The 18,784-nt window shown below is 37.1% G+C and overlaps 1 protein-coding gene across 10 annotated transcripts; it reads left to right on the top strand.

Annotated features, from left to right (window-relative positions):
* The first annotated feature begins 2,469 nt into the window (after nucleotides 1-2,469).
* LOC103717926 lies at nucleotides 2,470-18,475 on the top strand. 10 transcript variants are annotated; one of them, XR_005506483.1, is made up of 7 exons: nucleotides 2,471-2,623; nucleotides 6,263-8,051; nucleotides 13,828-13,941; nucleotides 14,146-14,295; nucleotides 17,065-17,727; nucleotides 17,809-17,896; nucleotides 17,977-18,475. XR_005506483.1 is itself a non-coding variant. In XM_039114402.1 (6 exons), exons 2-6 carry the CDS (start codon nucleotides 6,336-6,338, stop codon nucleotides 17,203-17,205), a joined length of 2,046 nt encoding a protein of 681 aa, XP_038970330.1. In that variant the 5' UTR covers nucleotides 2,471-2,623; nucleotides 6,263-6,335; the 3' UTR covers nucleotides 17,206-18,475. The 10 variants fall into 10 exon arrangements, 5 of the variants coding, with proteins under 5 accessions (XP_038970332.1, XP_038970330.1, XP_038970329.1 ...); XR_005506481.1 differs by having other exon boundaries at nucleotides 17,973-18,475; XR_005506479.1 differs by having other exon boundaries at nucleotides 17,809-18,475.
* Nucleotides 18,476-18,784: the final 309 nt, after the last annotated feature.

Genomic DNA, 18,784 nt, shown 5'->3' with positions numbered 1-18,784 from the left:
GTAGAGATAAGCCATGCAAAGAAAAGCTTGTTATGGATCATAAGGCTACCGATTGCTATTTTATTGAGGGATAAACCAATAAAACATCTTTTATTAGATAAATATTATAAACAAATAAAACAACTAAGTGAATGCCTTTGATTTGAATAAATTAGGCTGATAGTGTTAGCTAGTATGAACTTAGAATCATGACATCGGCTATTCAGGAACAGTGACGTATTTCTAGATTTTGTTACATGATTCTTAGTATACATTTATTGGTGGTAACTTAGTTGCACATCTGGTGGATCAAACTAGGTTCTGTCTTTAATTCTATATATAAGAAAACCATATGTGTTAAATATAAATCTTTTTCCCGCAATTATATTAACAACAAATTGTTTCTAAAACTTATAAGGCTGGATCTCTTATTTTATTATTTCAACAAGCTTTCATAAATTGGCAAACTGAGACATATGCTGGAATATTACTTTAGACTCAAGTAATTAGAGATTAAGAAATGAATATCCTTATAATGAGCAACTTGCAGAGCATGTTGAATGAGATTATAGGATCGCATTGAAAAATTAATTGACCAACATAATGCAACAAAAAGACTTAATCCTTACTATTATTGAGAAATCTGATTTCTTCATTAGTAATTTAACTAATAAAATAGCTAGTAGCTCAACGTTATAAAGTTGTTAGCTACTACTTTAATATCCATCTATTGTTTATGAAATCTACATCTCAAAGCGTGTGATACTGTCTATGTCCATTTTTGGATGCAAATAAGTTGTCCATTCACCCAGTGTGGATGAAGAAGAACACTTGGAGCATAAGGCTTCCACCCTTGCGGGGTCGAAGGAGAATCAGATGTAAGCAGCCTTACTCCTACATGCAGAGAAGTTGCTTCGATGTTTTGAGGTCATAACCTCCACATCACTACGGAGCAATCTTACCATTGCACCAAGGCTCAATCTCTATTCACCCACTATTGATGCTAATAATACATGAAAATTGTCAAAGTATCAAGATCAATCATGCACACTCATTAGTAGATTTCAGCATGTGTGAAATTTATGTAATTCTACTTATGTTCCCCAATAGGAAACTTACAAGTGCAGATCCACATGAAATGCCAATTCTCTCAAATCTTTGTGGTCACACAAAGGGTTTTGAGCAATCTGCATCATGAATGTGTCAAAAAAGGAAAATGCATTAATGCAATTCTTTTTATTTGAGAAAGGATATTTCTTTTGAATCTTCAAGGTCATGCAAGATGTTTCTTCTAAGCTTCATGGTTTTCCTTCTAGTTTCTAGGTCGGCTCAGAGGGCCCGATCAGAATGCTTTGGACAATTTCCAAAGACATCTCACTGCATGAATGATTAGTTGGATGAATTGGTCCATGTCACATTATATTGGTCATTCATTGCCATAACAATAACCTTAATAATTTTTTTTCGGTTTTTGACTTTCAAATTTCAGTATCTTGAGAGGAGACGACGAATGCTAAGCAAACACATTGTTTCTTCCTACCCCGCTTTTTGATTGTGACCTACCATGCTCCAATACTCAAACTCCCTTTACAGAGATTTGTTATTAACCCAAAATTAAACATCCGAACTAGACATTAAAACCAAAGTAGGAAATGAAAATTTAATCTTAGGGCTCGTTTGGTTCGCAGGAAGTATTTTCTTCCTAGGAATATGATTCCTCGGAAACAGATTCCTAAAAAGAGGATGCCTAGGAAAGTACTTTTGGCATGTTTGGTTGACCATAGGAAAGTGACAAATTTCCAAAGTGCTTATGTTTGGTTGACCATCCACTTTTCTGGAAAAGTTATGTATAATTCCTATTATACCCTTAATAAAAATTAGGTCTTTAATACCTCTTTAATGCTTCTTTAATGCTGAAGAGCATTTTTGGGAAATTTCCATAGGAATACAACTTTTTCGTCTCTCTTTTTGAAAACTCCAACCAAACAAGAGGCATTTTATTACTTTCCCATTGACCACACTTTCCCCCTCCTTTTTCCGCGAACCAAACGAGCCCTTAATGGTACTAAAATGGCGCCATACACTTTAGATCTCATGGAATCTTATCTCTTCCTAAGCTTCCCTCCTCTCCTGCTTCTTTCTTCTATTCTGAAATGCTTTACTTCCCCACCCCCGAATCCCAGCCTCCACCTGCTCCTTTACTTTACTCATGCTTTGGACAACTCACAGCTACCAATTTGTTTGAACTAATCTTTGGCAAGAAAATATAGGTAGGTTTGTAGCGGTATCGGGCATCCCCAACCACCGACACCGATATGTAAAAATTGCCGCCCGGTTACATTTCGTTTGCCGCTCTCCCAGCCCGGTCCGTTGAAGAACCCGATCATCCGTGCCTAACGGGCTTGGCTCAACCGCCGTTTACCGGCGACTAAATAATGGAAAGGTCAAAAAGAGAACGGAAAATAGAGGAGGGCTTTAAGTTGAAGGCTATCAACGACGGGATCCCGTCCTCCCGCGCCTCGCAGTTTTTTTTTACCCCTCTCGCCTCTCCGCTCCTAGGGCAAGAAAAGGGCTTCGTTTCTCGGCCGCGTCTCGAGTCCAACAAAGGCCAGCGGAGATCGGCGAGGATCCCAGATGCCGCAAGGTAACTCCTCCGTGTCTTTCTCCCTCTGCCTCCCCCTCTCTTGGTCGTTGTTTTTTTTTTTTTTAATTTTTGTCCTGTTTTCCGCTGAGAGAAATTTTGGGAATTTTTTGTTGGTCATGTATATGGTGTTCGGCCAGATGCCTGTGGGGTTAGAGGCTTCAAATCGTCGGGGCTGCCCCCCTGTTTCCAATCAAAAAGGAAAAGCGAAAACAGAGTAATTCCAGGGGCTCGCCCCTTGTTTCCCACCCCAAAGAAATGAAAATTAATAATCAGTGATATTGTTCCTCCCTTTCTCTGTTCCTGCGCTTTTTTTTTTTTTTGATTTTTTTTGCGTTTCAGTTTCTATTTTGGAGTTTTAATTGATATCATGGAGAGGATATATCTTGATATGTTTTCTCACTGCTAGGTATAGGTCTTCATATCTGGTCTACTGATTGGTGATGGGTTATTTTTATCATGGCTTCTTTTCGATATTTTAGGTTGATTTCGATTGGGAATTTAAAGATATGTGTTTGAATCAGGTAAATGGATCTGGAATTTTCAGTTTTACGGTGGCTTTCTATTCTTTTTGTCGTGTCTCATTGTAATCTGTTTTAGGAAAATGACAACTTAATTGTTTAATTTCTCCTTATGTTTTTTATCTTGTATTGTATATTGTTTCATATTCTTTTTATGAGATCGGCTAAGCTATGCTCGAGCGTAGCAAGCCCCAATTCTGGTCGGTGTGTCTGCCATCTGTTCAACATGAGTTGTGAGGAATCCAAAGCTCTCTTATGAGCCGTTATCTGCTGCCGTTCAAAAAAAAAAAAAACAAAAAAAAAAAGAATAATTAATGAGACGAGATGGAACACGCCACCCATGCTTGTGCTCGTCCCTCGGTATAGTCACCGGCGTGCTCTGCCGACCCTCTCCCTCTCTCTCACACACTGTTTCTCTATCACAGCAGCTGCCATGGCATTCAAAAAATAGAGGAGTCATTAATTACCGGGACCCACATCCATCTGGGATGTCCACTCCATTTTTGATCCATTGGACGATCCTTAGAGACTAGGTTTATGTTTATTGCTGCAGACTAGGTGTTTATCCTGAGAGGTTTTTACTTCTTTTGGAGTAGTTAGTGCTTATTTCTTAGGAGTTTCTGTTTATTTCTAGAGAGGAATGCAAGTAAGTCGGAGCATCTATGCAGTTTTCTGTTTATTGCTTGCCTGTTTTTGTTTACTCTGAGCAGGTTTGTATTTATTTTGACTAATTAGCATTTATTCCCTCTAAACTTTGTGTTTATCCTCCAATGTTGTTGTTTACTATGAGTGAGCCCTAACTTGACCGAGGGTGGGTACTCAAGTTTTTGTTTATTTCTTTGGTATTTGTGCTCATTGCTGCAGATTAGGTGCTTATCCTTGGATATTTGTATTTATTTTGGAGTGGATGTCCAATAAAGGAGGAGAGAGCCTAGATGGGCATGGGTCCCCGTAATCAATGACTCCTCCCTTTTTTTCTTGAATGATGATGCAGTTGTTGTAATGGAAAGAGAGTGAGAGAGAGCGAGAGGACCAGAAGAGTGTGTGGGCGAGGTTTGGGAGGCATGTCCTGTCCTGTATTAATTATTCATTTTTTGGGGTGACAGCAGTTAACGGCTAATGGGAGAGCTTTGGATTCCTCATGATCTGCGCCGAACGGATGGCAGATAGGCCAACTGGATTTGGGGCTTGCTACACTCGAGTGTAGCGTAGTCAATCTCTTTTTTATATTGTAATAACATACTAGTCTTATTATTATTATCATGCTAGTAATTTTTAACATACTAGTATTGCTTCTATGATCATGGTAGTATGTAGTAACATACTAGCAAGACTACTGTTGTTATACTAGCAATATTGATATGATTTCTATAGCTTGCTATTATTTCTTTTACCGTTAGTTTCTATTTTACCATTGCTAACATGTCTTTGGATCAAACACTATTGATAGTTTGTTGAGAACATTGCAAATTCTAATAAAAAATTGAGATATTTGAATGTATGAATTAATTTGTTTCTTACCTGATCACCTGGGCTATCACTTAGGCTATACTAAAGTTTATCACCAGGGTCCCCTGGGCTATTTGACAAGGACTCCACTGACACAGTATAAAAAAACCACCCTCATGCAAAGATACACAGTGTCTGTATTGTACTGACTCCTGACTGATTGGGACTTCAAATAACATGTAGCAGTTGATGTGATGCTGTTATGCCAGATACTTTAAAACTTCAGTTATATAGTATTCTTTAATTCATAATTCCACACCCACTTCCTGGATGTTTCCATGTTCAGATTGTTTAAATTTTGAGAGACCCACTTTATCTCCCGCACTTACAAGAATCCGCTATTTATATTATGCACTATTTTTTGACTAATGGTAAAGGTGAAAATTGGAAGGGAAAACATTCTGAAAGCTTTAAAATTTTATAAATCTTTATCAAGATATCATTTTGTTGTCATGATGACATTTATATATATCCGTAAATGAATCGCTGGTCTCTAACACATTAATTCTTGATTGACACAACCCTTGTTTTGGTTTACCTGGTCCAGGGGTCCAAAATGTTTTCTTCTTTATCAGCTGGAGATTAAAAGTAAAAAAAACTTGGTAAATGAAAAGGGAAAAGCAAATCTCTTTCCCCTTTTTTATTTTATTAATGTAATATTTTCTTTCTTGTATCTAGTTTGCTGTGGTTTCCCTTTATAAGTAAATTTATTATTGTAGTATGATATTCGTTTTGGAAACAATGGGCCGGTATAGTTTGGTAGTTGACTGCATTTGCCTTTCCTTTACACCTGAAATTACATGTCTGATATCAAATGTAAAGTTCGTTGTTTCTTAAAAGAAAAAATGTTTGTTTTCTCTTTTTGAGCATGTTAATTTTTGGAATATATTTTGACAAACAATTGTGAATATTGATTTTATTAGTTTCCACCATTATCTTTGTTGGATTCCACTTTATGGTTTCCCCCATTCCCCCCTTTTGAATTGAAGGTTCATGCCCTCTATCTACTTCCCTCTCCTTTTTTGTTGCAGTATGGTGAAAACAAGTTCTTCCAATCACTAGCTGTCATCTCCAGTTTAGTCCACCAGTTTTTTGCTTCCTATGTTGGATAGGTTTGGTTGAAGAAAATGTGGTAGAAAAGCCTTTTCTTTTAGATGAAGGCAAAACCTTTTAAATTTGTCTTTTATTTTGAAACTCTTTGCTGAAGTAGCTCATTTCCTATCAACTCAACTAGTTTATATACACTATCCCTGATGTTCATGAGGGTTGGTATGCATATGTGTTGATTGGAACTGGTTTTCTTCTGGGAGTTTGCATGCATGATTCCCATGTCTTTTGGCAATCATGTCGTTGTAGTTTCCTCAGATGGCAGTATCAATTCTACATCAGCTCTTATGTTTCTAAATAATGCTAGATGCATATTCTTTGTTTGACTATTGACAGGATGGATTATTGGTTTGTCTCTGTTGTTGATACATATAGTTTTTGATGATTGAATTTTGGCAGATGAAAAAAGTAGAAAGTGGATACAATCAGATGATTAAATTTTTGCAAAATTTAATTTCAAATGATTTAAATTTGGTTTCCTGATAATATTTTAACTGTGATGCAGAAACTTTCAGTGATCAAAATTTTCTTAGATAATTGGTTCATGACATTCCTATATATTCTCTGTGCACTATAGCATGCGATCATATAGAATGTCAAGGGGTGATTCCCAACCAAGAACTCTGCCTGGAAAGAGAACTCTTGAAAGGTGCAAAAGCAAAGGCACTGTTGAGAATGTGGAGATCATTGATGTTGACAAAGGTAAAAGTGATGTGGTCATCATTGAAGTTCCAGAGAGTTCCCATCAGAAGTCTAGATGTTTTAGGGCAAAAAAAAGAGATAGTTGTGCTAGTGTGATTAGTATTGATGATGAAGAGGAAGGTATTGATAAAAATATTAGTAATGCACATTATGCTGCCACAAGCAGCACTTTTCGCCCCTTCTCCAGCAATTCTCCATTGTCTGAAGAATCAGATTGTGATGAATGCCTAATTTTTGTTGGAGAGAGAACTTTCCCATCTAAATTTACTGGAAAAGTGAAAATGCACCCTAAATGTGGTTCTTCTAGAAATCGTTATGGTCTAGATCCTGCCTCAGACAGTGGTGCATCTGATAGTGGTAGTTCTGGATTTTGCACTTCTGAAGGAAACAGTTTGGAAAGTGACAGCTCTGATTGTGAGATTATGGAAGATATCTCTGGTGAGATCCGTGAACAGTGGGAAAGAGCTGCTTTGAGGCGAAAAATGTCACAGAGGAGCCAATTTGGTTCAGAGGATCAGGCTAGTGCTTCAGGATCTAGTGCTGATCCTGGATTTCAGTCAGATCAAGCCACTCAAAATATGGTTAATGTAGAAAGTATAAATGAGTCTGACAAGGAATACTCAAAGCATTTTGGAGAAGTACCTGGCGAATGTGGTCCAAGCAGTTCAAGTAATGGAAAGAACTCTTCTTCTAGGATGGCTAATGCTGACGAACTGACTGAAGATTCTCTTCAGGGTATTAAGGAGAACAACTCTGCTGCAAATACAGTTCCTTCTGGCATAAGTCATGATGGGCCTGGTTTTCAGAAGGAAGAACTGATTTCAGAGGAATGTTCACACAGAGCACAGTCCTCTGATGAAACCTACTTTAATCGTAAAAGTAACCGTTTTCGGGACTTCAAAATGGAAGATTCCATACATGTTAGGGATGAGGATTTTGATTTTCTGGATAAAGACAAACAAATTCCTGTAGAAACTTGTTATGGTACAGCTGAACTTAGGGGTGGAACCATGTTCCAGGATGCAGTGAGTCCTTATTCTGTAATTCCACACAAAGCTAGCGATGGTAATGCTCTATTTTCTGATAGTGTTGGTTTACAGGACAGGAAGGAGCATGCCTCTGAAGAACAACCTTCACGTCACACCCAATCACCAGTTGACCCTGTTATTAGTCATGAAATTGCTGCTCAGGAGAAAGAGGACAAGAAGGAACATAGCCCTGGAGAACAACCTTCATGTCAGACCCAATCGTCGCATGATTTTGTTGTCAATCATGAACTCGCTGCTCAAGTGAAAGAGAAGTTATATCCTGAACGAACTGTTCTGTTCAATGACCAATCAACAGATAAACCACAAAATGATTTTGGAAATCAGAGCTTCTGTCATAGCAAGGAAGGCACTCTTGAAGAACCAATTTGCAATCCTCATGCAGAAAGTGGAGCAACTGGGATATGCCCCTTATATAGGAGACCTGACTTATCTCATATTCAGAATGGTCTAATTTGGGAACGCGAAAAGCACAAGGAATCTGATGAGTATAGACATGCTGATGAAGAAGAATGGGCATCCAGGCAGCGGGTGCTACAGATTCAGGTTTAACATGTACTTATAAAAAAAACATCAGTTTCATGTTAACTTGGTTTTATGTCTTATATTTCTGGATATGGTTAATTTTTGTCTGCATCAATTTGTTAGAACAACCAGGTTTTTAGTGTTACCTCCAAGCCAAATGCAAATGTTGTCATGTGTTCATCTATCCTGAGCTCTTTTGGGTAATTAATGGCAAATATTTCGTCCTGAAGTGCTCCATGAGAGTGCCAAAACCTTTATAGGAAAGTGAAAATATTGAGAATGCATGTTTATATCTGTTCACAACGTAACTTCAAAGTATTATTGATGTTGGACCATTTGTTCTGTTCCTTGTTTTTGTCAGACTTTCCTATTTATGTGATAATTGAAGCAAGAGCAGATCTGCATGATCAAAAGTAGAAACTATTGCTGTCTTTTTTATGACTTGGTATATTGCACATGCTAATGCACATCCAAAGAAAGGTAATGATTTATGACTTAGAAACATAAGTATGTTGAAAACATACCAATTGAAATGATTTAAAATATTTATTTTAAAATATCAATAATTAAATCACAGAATTAGTTAAGAGTATCTATAAGTCTAAAGCAATTTATGAAGACCTCTCAATCCTCTCGCATCATTGACAATAGTTATCAATGGTTTGGTGGGGATATTTTCTTGCCTGTAACCAATACTCCTATAATGATAAAAAAGCTGAAGTTGATTAGTTTCATGCGTTAGAGGAATGACAAAGATTGCCTTTTTATGAAAAAGCTCTGGGGCAATGATTTTTAAGTAATGTAATCTCTTGTGAAAGGTGTGAAATCCTGAGCTTGCATGACTGGCTAGATTAAAAGCATGGGTTCCATGCAAAGTATGAGAACTGAGAAAAGACAGGTGGGAAAATAGAATTTGAGAGAGATGATGGGTTGTGATGAAAAATCTAGAACTCGTGATATATTATTGTGCTGGTTGCATAGACTTTGCTCAGTCTAAGTTACTGCACTGAGAGACTCAAATCTAGTTTGAGACTCAACCCTTCTAGGATAGGCTTTAGAACTCTCTCTTTTTTGTAAGAAAAAAGAAAAAATAGTATTTCTATAGTAAGTAAAATTAGATTATAGAACCTTGTATATGACTATAGATCAAGGGCAAGATCACAATTGAAGATGAAACCACATCCAAACAGGAAAATCTTATATACTTTTATTCAAGTAACCTTGTAATTTCTATTAAAAAAAGTCATGAAAATAAACAGTAAAAACAAATAAGGGCATTTTTGGAATGAAAAAATAGGGAAATGTTGGTGCTTTAATATAGTGTTTAGATTTAATTGGTTTTATTATTAATTAGGGGAACATAGTACCCAGTTCTTTGGTTAACTAGCATTTTATGTTTAATCCTTTCACTTTACTATTTTATGTTGGATCCGTTTAATGTCTTGCATATAGTTATGCCTGTTTCTGAATATAGTTGACTGTTTTGTACATAATTGTGCTCAAGTGTGTAGAAGGCCTGAGACTAAACGTAAAAGGGTGATCAAAATTGAGGAGTATAGGTAAAATTTCTAAGGAACCTACTGGCATGGGTAAAATTGAAGGGTATGGAATTAAATGTCATTTATTAATGTTGCATGTTGCAAAACAGCACCTACTGGTATAACCTAGTGGCACTACAAGCACAATGTAATTGGAGTTCATATGTTTGATCCATATTCTGGCTCATGTTAACTTGCACAATGGTTTGCAGGGTACAAAAGTGGCATGTATTTCTTTATGTGATCAGTATTGAATGTTGACTATCAACTACTGGATCATCACCTATGTCTTGGGTCATAAAATTTTCTTGGCGTAGTCTTTTTTTCTGATTTTTTTATTAGTACATTTTCTACTATCTAGAGTTGTGTTTTCTGCCAACTGAATAGGAAAATGGGGCATTGTTCTCGTGTACATTCATGATGCACACCACATTTTCTTCTGAAAAATATACTTTACAAGTGCTGTCACTTGAGCTTCTGCTGAATTTCTCTATATCTTTCTCCCCTCCTTTCTTGTTCCCTTTTCATCTGGTGGTGTAGTATTTTCTCTCTGTTTTTCCCCCTTTTAATTAACATGAGTGTTAAGCTCTTGAAAGATTATAATTGCCCTTAAAAATGATATATAGAAGAAACCTGTGTCATCTTTAAATTCTTTTATAATTGGGTTTCCTTTATCATCTACATAATTTTCTGTTGCATCTAACTTATCCTCAAATATGTCTTTTCTGATCTTAATTTGTCCATGTCATTATTATTCTTTATATTCCTCTTTTTAATGCAAGTTAGCATAACTATGCATGGTAATGCACCTGCCGTTGAAAAATTAACTTTACATTAGCACCCATCTTATTAAAAGATACTTGTTCAGCATATTGCATAAACCATGTCCTTTTGCTTCTATGTTGTAGTTTCCCTTCCTCTCTACCTTGGTATTTTTCTTGTTTAGGACCCTAAACCTGTGTGTGTGTGTGTGATGTTTAATGTTCATATCTACTTTAGAAACTCTACCCTCTGGAATGGTCAAGTTGATCCTAATATTTGCAGTCTAGGTGTGATGTTTTGTCTGGTTGGGTCCTCCTCGCCTTTAGATGTTGTAACATATAAAGAATTGACAATCTAAGTCTGGACTACGGGATCTTATCTAAAAAGAACTATATTATGATTGTGAAAATCAAACATGTAGATTCTTTTACAAGTTTTGTCATGTTTTGATGAAGTAATTATGGATATTTTTTTTGAAACATTTTATTGTCAATAATTTGAAGCAAGGATTGTTGAACTGGTGCCAAACCAGCCGTTCGGAGCATACCGAATTGGATTGGTCAGATATTGGCACGGTTCAGCTATTACATTTGAAATGTTTAAGGAGTGATGATTCGAGAGAGAGACGGTTTGAGAGAGCAATGGTTCTCTTTTTTCTTCTTGTGGGGTATATGAGGGCTCTTGGTCTCGCGATGCTTCGAGAGAGCGATGGCACACTCCCCTGTTTGAGGGTGTGATGGCATCGATGCTGCTTCTCTCATTCACCAGTAAATCCTCCTTCCTCTCCCTTCCCTCCTTTCTCTCTCTCTCAATGGAGAACAAAGAGAAAACACTAGATTCACTCCCTTAGGGTTTCGTCTCCTTGTCGATGGCTGCTGTCCTTCTCCCTAGTTGTGGACCATGGTATTCTCTCCCCCCTTCCTCTCCCTTTCCTTCCCTCCCTTCCTCCCTCTCTTTTTCTCTCTCCCTCTCTCTCGCTCTCTTCCTTCTCCCTCTCCCCCCTCCCTCTCCGACTCTCCGTATGTCGGTACACCTCGGAACAGCGTGATATGGACTGTACCATGTTGAACTGGTCGCCGGCTGGTATCCCTTCGGTACCGGTCTAGTGAACCTTGGTTTGAAGTAAAACTTGTTCAACTTGTGGCTTACTTTTAAATTGCAAACAAGGTGCCTACTACCATTTAACAACTTCTTAACATGCAGAATTATGCATTCAATCAGCTTGATTCATGATCCTTTTAGTGAACATAGAAAATGATGCATTTTCTTGGTGGGTTAGATGTAAATGCTCATAATCACCACTTCATCACCTACCTTCAGTGACATCTATGGCAAAGTTATTAAAGGCTCAAGGATACCTAGGCACAGCGTAAGCATGAGGCCCAAAGAAAGCGAGGCTCACATGTGTGTGCACGTGCCTTTGCGCATGTCTATCTTTGTATTAGACATATCAAACAATAAAAATAACACAAATGCCACACAAATCCTAATCTTAGTGGTTGGAATCACTGGGTTTGGAATTTTCTCTTAATCTTTATCGATCACCCAGTTCTTAAGTCTTTTCTTACTAAAATGATTCTAAGATATCTACTTTCATGCGCCTGCACTTGTACCCACTCTGCATCTGCCCTCAATTCTTGCACCTAAGGTTGACATGCAAATACAAAATTTAATTCTAGCCACATCCGCAAACAGTCACGAAAATGCAAATACAAACATGCAACACATCCACACCAATAGTCATTATAGAACACCACAGACATAGCACCGCTATAACCATCCATAGCCATATGCAGACCCACACAACATGCACAATCACAAATGGACACCCTTTTTGCGCCTTAGCAAGGTGCACATATAGTGTGTTTTTTGTTTATCTAGATAAAATTACCAAATTTTGAGATAGGTGAGATGTTGAGGTTGTGCTAGGTTGTGCTGTGTGCGTTAGGCGTGCCCTAGGTGCGCTTTTAACAATGTGCTTGTGCTACTTTAGTGAAAGAGTCTTTCCACAATCTTCCTATATCTATCCATAAGGTGATGACAGAAATTTATTTGAAATAGGTAGTTATATAACCATATTTCCTCTCTATTATGAGATTGTTGTATAAGCCTTTGAGGTGTAAGAGAAATTTCCTAAGACAAAAATAAGGTTGTATGGATTAGAATGTTGTGGCATTAAAGAGGGCTCATGGACATATGGTGAGTGTGACTATTATGGCAGTGCTTAAGTTGTAGTGCAGTACAACAAGAGAAGTATGCCACAACAAGAGAAGTACATTAAAAGGAACAGAAAAATTTCATGTTTGAGGAATATTATATGAATCAAATAAGATGGTATAAGAATGTGTGATAATGTGGAAGCACTTGTAAGCAGTGCAGATGCTGGTTTCATTTTGAAATTGAATGTTCAAAGAGTTAGATGAGAAAGCTTAGGTTTGCAAATTGAAATCGTGAGAAATGTTTTGGACATGTTGGAATATGTGTCCCTTAATGAAATGAACATATATGGCCGTGTTATTGCATTTTGTATCACCATTTATTTTACAAGGTGTGTTTGTAGAAAGCTCATTCTGTGTATGAAGAAAGCTTGTTCCATATGTTAGAGAAGATCATTCTATCGCTAAGTACACCAACATGGGCGTTGAAATAATGAAGTTATATTTTGATTTCTACTCTGACTGTGTGTCAACAAATAGGGCAAGCTCTTCATAAACAACTTGAGCATGGAGCTTGTTTAACCTTGTTTGACCAGGAGCAGCCCAAACTCAAGCTTCACATTAAGGCTTCATAAAAGTCTAAGCTCGAATAGTCCCAGACTAACACGCAGCTGGAAGCTAGTTTCAGTTTGATTATAAGCTCGTATGAGTTCCTTAGCCAAGCTTGTAAATTTTTAACTCAGCTTGGCTCAAGCTTGGGTTCAATCTGATACCATCCTTTGATATGGCAAGTCAAGCCTGAACAATTCAATCTTGGGCTTCTTTGCAGCCCTGCAAGGGAATCAAGGGCGAGGGGATGATGTCATGTGATGTTTGAAACCGAAATCTGCAAAAATTGTGTTAATGGTCTTTAGAGAAAAATGCCACTTCATTCAAGACCATTTTCTGAATAAGAAGACAATCAATTAGTACCTCATCTATGACATATATTTTGAAGAGATAAATTACGGACAGCTGCAAATAGTTTATAGTGATGTGTCAAACTTAACTGAAATAATTGAAATTAAGAGTTGCTGATCATGGTTGTGTCCATGAGTGAGCCTTTTCTAGTTCATGTGTAGAGAAAAAAGGGTTGAGGGGGTCCAAAAGAGAGAAGTTCAAAAAAGGGGAAGAGCTATGCCCTAGTAGTGATCAAAGCATGATCATAAAGATCAAAATTGTAAAGGGAGAGGTGCTATCCTTGTGTTTTCTATCACTTTGAGATTGTTACCTCTTTCATTATTTAATTAGTCTGTACTTACCGTTCTGCTTGATTTTAACTGATCTTGTTGCCTTTTGCAGGCAGAAGAAGCACAAAGGTTGCGGAAGAAAAGAAAGGCTGAAAATTCGCGTCTAATGGAAATGGAGAAGAGGCAAAAGCAGCGTCTAGAAGAAATTCGGGAATCGCAAAAAAAGGTTTGGAAATACTATTTACCATGACCTTGTACGAGTACTACTATCTTTCATGTTTCTTATTTCTTTTCATGTATAACCTATTTATTTGATTTGTTAATCTTGTCCTTGGTAAGTTGCTAAATAGGATGCAACAATTCATTTTTTGCCGCTGCTTCCCTTTTATGTTCTTTTGCTGGTTTTCAATATTGTACATGCTAATTTTAGGATGAGGAAATTATACATCTGAAAGAAAAGCTTCGTGCTGAAGTAAGGAAGGAGCTTGACAAAATGGAAGGGAGATACAGAGACATGGCTTCTCTTTTGCGTGGATTAGGCATCCATGTTGAAGGGGGTCTTTTTCCCTTATCATGTGAGGTGTGTTACATATTTTGTTATGATTGAAATATTTAACTAGAGATTTTCCGATCATATTAGATAAATGCTTTTAGTAATATGTCTTGAAAATGTAGAAGGCAGAGATGTAATTTATGGATTTTTTTTGTCATTACTCAATGATTATTAGGTTCTTGTGATGGTTCTGGTTGTCACTTTTCCACCTAGTTGATGTATTGGTATCAGACACCTAGGAAAATCCATTTGGTTTTTTGAAGAAGGGTTTTTAGTTTATGAAGAATCTTGAATTTGTAAGAAAATTTTTTTAAATCTTACAAACTGTTCACCATAATCTCCAGCAGTCAAATTGATAGTGTCATGCCTAAGAAACATAAAGCATATCCATTGGAACACTTGGAGATCATTTCTTAGACAGTAATCATCTTTTCTTAGAGTCCATATGTGTTCATATTCTGAGAAATTCTGGTGTATCTATAAGTCACTCTTGTTTTTTCTTTCTTTATTTATTTTTTAAAATTTATTAGCATACCAAATTGTAGATAATTTATAAATCTGTGTCAATTCTCGTTATTATCATTATTTTGTAAGTACATATCAACCTCAAATTTAGATTATCGACCTTAAAATTACTTTAAGTGCTAATGAAAACTTAAAATGTTCATATCCCTTTATAGTGACCTAATTCTATGGTATTAGAGAATTTAGTCTGAAAAAACTGATTCACAATATTGTTTGTTCACATTATTGTTTAGACAGGTTCTTATACAATGTCCAGTAGTATTCTGCCTTTCCCTTTTTTTCCTATTCTTTTAGAGCTTTATTAGCTCTACTTTGTGGGGTTATTTTGGTTTATTGGAGTGAAGGGCTACTCTAGGATGTTATTTATTGCTTTTTCGTGTTATGTTTCGTTTAGAAATATTGAACATGTTTTTGGAAGTTGTATTTTGCTATCTATATTTGAATTTTAAAGCTACTAAAGGTTTCGGTTGTTTTTTATTTGTTTTTATTTAAAAACATGGTTATGTAAAGTGGTATGCTGATCTGATGTGAAATGTGATATCTAGTATACAAGACAATTATGATTTTTGACATTGAAACTTGAATAACCAATCATATAATGCTTGTATTGTCTTCATATAGTATATGTTTTTAATATATTTATTTGAACTTTTTCAAATTAGCACCTTGATTTCTTCAGATGAGCGCCTTTGTGGTGCGTAGCACCTCAGGCGATATAGGGGTACTGTCACCTTAAGGATACATCTTGCTTTTGACAATTATTTTGGAGAGTATGATGCACTGAACTACTATTTTGGCACATAGACCACTCCCAGCCAACCAAACAAAATAGAACCAAGTGGCTAAAATTGTGTACATGTTTCGTCTTCTTTTGATCAATGACTTTAGCAAGGCTCTTATTAGTAGTCTAAGGAAACTTTTCATTTTAAGCTTATGGATTTAGTTTGATAGCTTGAAAGCCTGACCATGTTAAGACATATATGGTGAATATGATATCAAGACATTCACTTGTATGTACACAAGTTTTCTTGCTGTTTTGCTTCCACAACAGGATATTTTTCTCTGTTGTTTATTCTATGGGCAGTGTTTGTCAAGCATCTTATGGTATTAATGTAATGAGAAACAATCTTGATTGGATTTTAAAGAGGTTTAGGTCTTATATTGTGGCTAGATCTTGGAAACTATGCCGAAGGTAGTTCTTGTCAACTCTATGATTGATGATAGGGGCCCAATGTCGTAAAGATTGTGATCGGATGGTAAATTGCAGGGAGGGTTAGATTGGATTGTGGATCATAAGATATTTTCCAGATCTTTTAAGAAATATACGGTAAAATATAAAAAATTGAAAAGTAAGTAGCTAGGAACAACAAGAGGAGAAATCTGATTATCAGCAGGATATCTGATGTTTAACTGAAGTATTTAGCACAGAAAAGAAAGAAAACATGGTTGAGTTTCCTTAAAACAAGGAAACTAGGTTGAGGGGAGTTGTAGAGAAAGAGAATCAATAGAAGAATGAGAAAGAGGGGAAAAGGGCCCTACATCAAGTTTTTTATTAATCGGATAATCCGATTAAAACCATTAGATCTGCCACTGTTTCGCATCTGATTTTTAGAGCTGAAACAACTTCGTCTATTATTTTCTTTTAAGCAGTAGATCAGTGTTTAAATCAGATGCTGATTGCTGTATAGTTGTGTGAAACAGGTTGAAGATTGCTGTATAGTTCCCAAAACTTGCAGCATGTTTATATTGTGTAGTCTTAAATCCTAATGAGGCTTCATCACATTTCCTCTAGCAAAAGAGCTTAATCTGATGGAAAAACACAGAAACCCCTAGTATCATCAGAGAAAACAAGAGATAAAACATTGAGAAGTACTGGTAAAATTCACAAATGTATGATTGTCATAGGCTTTTGTGCTACTTGTTTATGGTAAGGTAAAGGTTTTTTATATTTTTTTTCTGGGTGTCCTGTGCGAATATAACATGACGCACGTGGCATGCACGAGACACCATGACATGGCTCTGATTGTGGTTTGCTTGGTTCCACTTAAAAGTTTTTCAGTTCTTGTGTTTGTAGTCAAAAGTCCCATGTCTTGTCGTGGCCAACTCAATCCTATTGCTGATGAACTGGCAAAAACCAAACCATAGAAACAAAGAAACAGACAAGAGTAGAGATCTCTTGACAAACTTATCTCAGCTGCGCCTTGAGTCTTTCTTGAGTCGTGGTAGTTGTTTCTTCGCTCCCTTAAGTCCTGAGTCTTTGTTTTCTGGCAGGTTAATGCTGCCTATAAACAAGCATTGTTGAGATTCCATCCAGACAGAGCGTCAAGGACTGATATTCGTCAACAGGTTGAAGCAGAGGAAACATTTAAACTGATTTCACGTTTGAAAGAACAGCTGCTGCCTGTAGCATAATTGGATAGGTAAACATCTTACAATGCCATTTTTACCGGTGTGGTGCCATCTGACAAAGTGCCAGCACTGTTGTGGTGGGGGGCCTGCTGCTCTTCTATTTCGGGTTCTTCTCTAGCGGATGACTACATGCACATCGAATCTCGTATATAAGATTATAATGAAAGAATCTTGTATCTGTTATTTTAATACCTGATGTTTTTAGAATTTTCATCTTGATACATATTTAAGGTTCTTTTTTTTTCTTTTTTGTGGTTTTCTCATTCGTGGAGGTTTCTTGATCAAAGGCAGCATGAATTAGTCATTTTTTGTCTTGTAAATACTGCAAACCTGGCTTAATTCTAATGAAGGGACCTTTGTTGCCTTTTAGGAAGAGACAACAAGCAATACATGAGTTCTTTAGCCGACCTGCATAATTTTGCAACTGCAGAATTCATATGTAGGTTCAACATGTGTCTTGGCAAACTTCATCGTTTATTCCCCATTCTTCTCGTATTTGTCTGAAATTGCCAGTTCTACTGAAAGGTGACAGTTCGGAACCAATCTTGTTAAGATCTATTGTTATTGAGGCGAATGTGCATAATGTTCTTTTGCATATTACGATAGGCAAAAGAAGAAATGCAAATGGCTAATAGTTGTGTTGGTAGAAAGCTATGTTGGAGGCTGAGCAGAAGGTGGTTTGGAAAGTGGCTTGGTGAGTTTGATGATGAAACATAGAACCAGCAAAACGTGGAACGAAGAATGCCGAGCTGATCTTGCTTTTCTGCCAGACAGGTGTATTTTCTTATCTGGAGGCTAATCAGCTTTCAGCCGGCTTGGCAGTCACAAATCTAACAGGGATAGCAGTGGGGGAAGAGATGAAAGCTGTTGGAGAGTTGGGAATTGATGAGGGGACGCAAAGACTAGGAGGCCTTCAAAGGGAGGCAAATCCATCATGATCCCTCGCCGGAGAAGCAGATTGTAGTTGTTGCTGCTGTTGCTGCGGCTGAACTCTGTTTCTAATTTTCCAATGAGGCAAACTTTTTGAGGACCGTCATTTATTTATCTTTGCCTCCTTTCCAAAGCTGTGCTCGTTCCATCAAGCGTTCAGCTACAAGTGAATCATCTCTACAACTAAGACTTTCAGCCACAGCTGAATCATTTGTAACACTAGTGAGACCGCCAGTCACACAAGTGGCGGGTGGTTGGGTCTGTGAAACGGACTCATGAACCTGGATGAAGTGGCTGGACTTTGAGGAGTCCTGCTTCTTATGGCAAGCATTCTTCTTCTTCATGGAGTGTCTGCAAAATTAATATTGAATTTGTGTAGGCTCCTGGTTTCCTGTTTTTGTTAGGACTCGTGAATACTATATTAACTAATGGAATTGTGAATTACCTAGAGTTCAGGGAATAGAGGACGCTTATTTAAGACCAACTGGAACGACATTCTTACCGGGAAGCATGCTGCACCAATTGGCTAATAAATTTATGCTGTATCTTGCCAACTTGCATGGCTTCATCGTGTTGGAAAACACGAGTGAGAGCACACATGTGAATGTTACATGCGAAAGGTTTCAAGTTTGAAAAATGTGAGAGGGTTCCT

Source organism: Phoenix dactylifera, chromosome 16, assembly GCF_009389715.1.
Source record: "Phoenix dactylifera cultivar Barhee BC4 chromosome 16, palm_55x_up_171113_PBpolish2nd_filt_p, whole genome shotgun sequence".
NCBI classification, from domain to species: domain Eukaryota; kingdom Viridiplantae; phylum Streptophyta; class Magnoliopsida; order Arecales; family Arecaceae; genus Phoenix; species Phoenix dactylifera.
The sequence above is the reverse complement of the archived record's forward strand: the minus strand, read 5'-3'. Positions and strand labels throughout refer to the sequence as shown.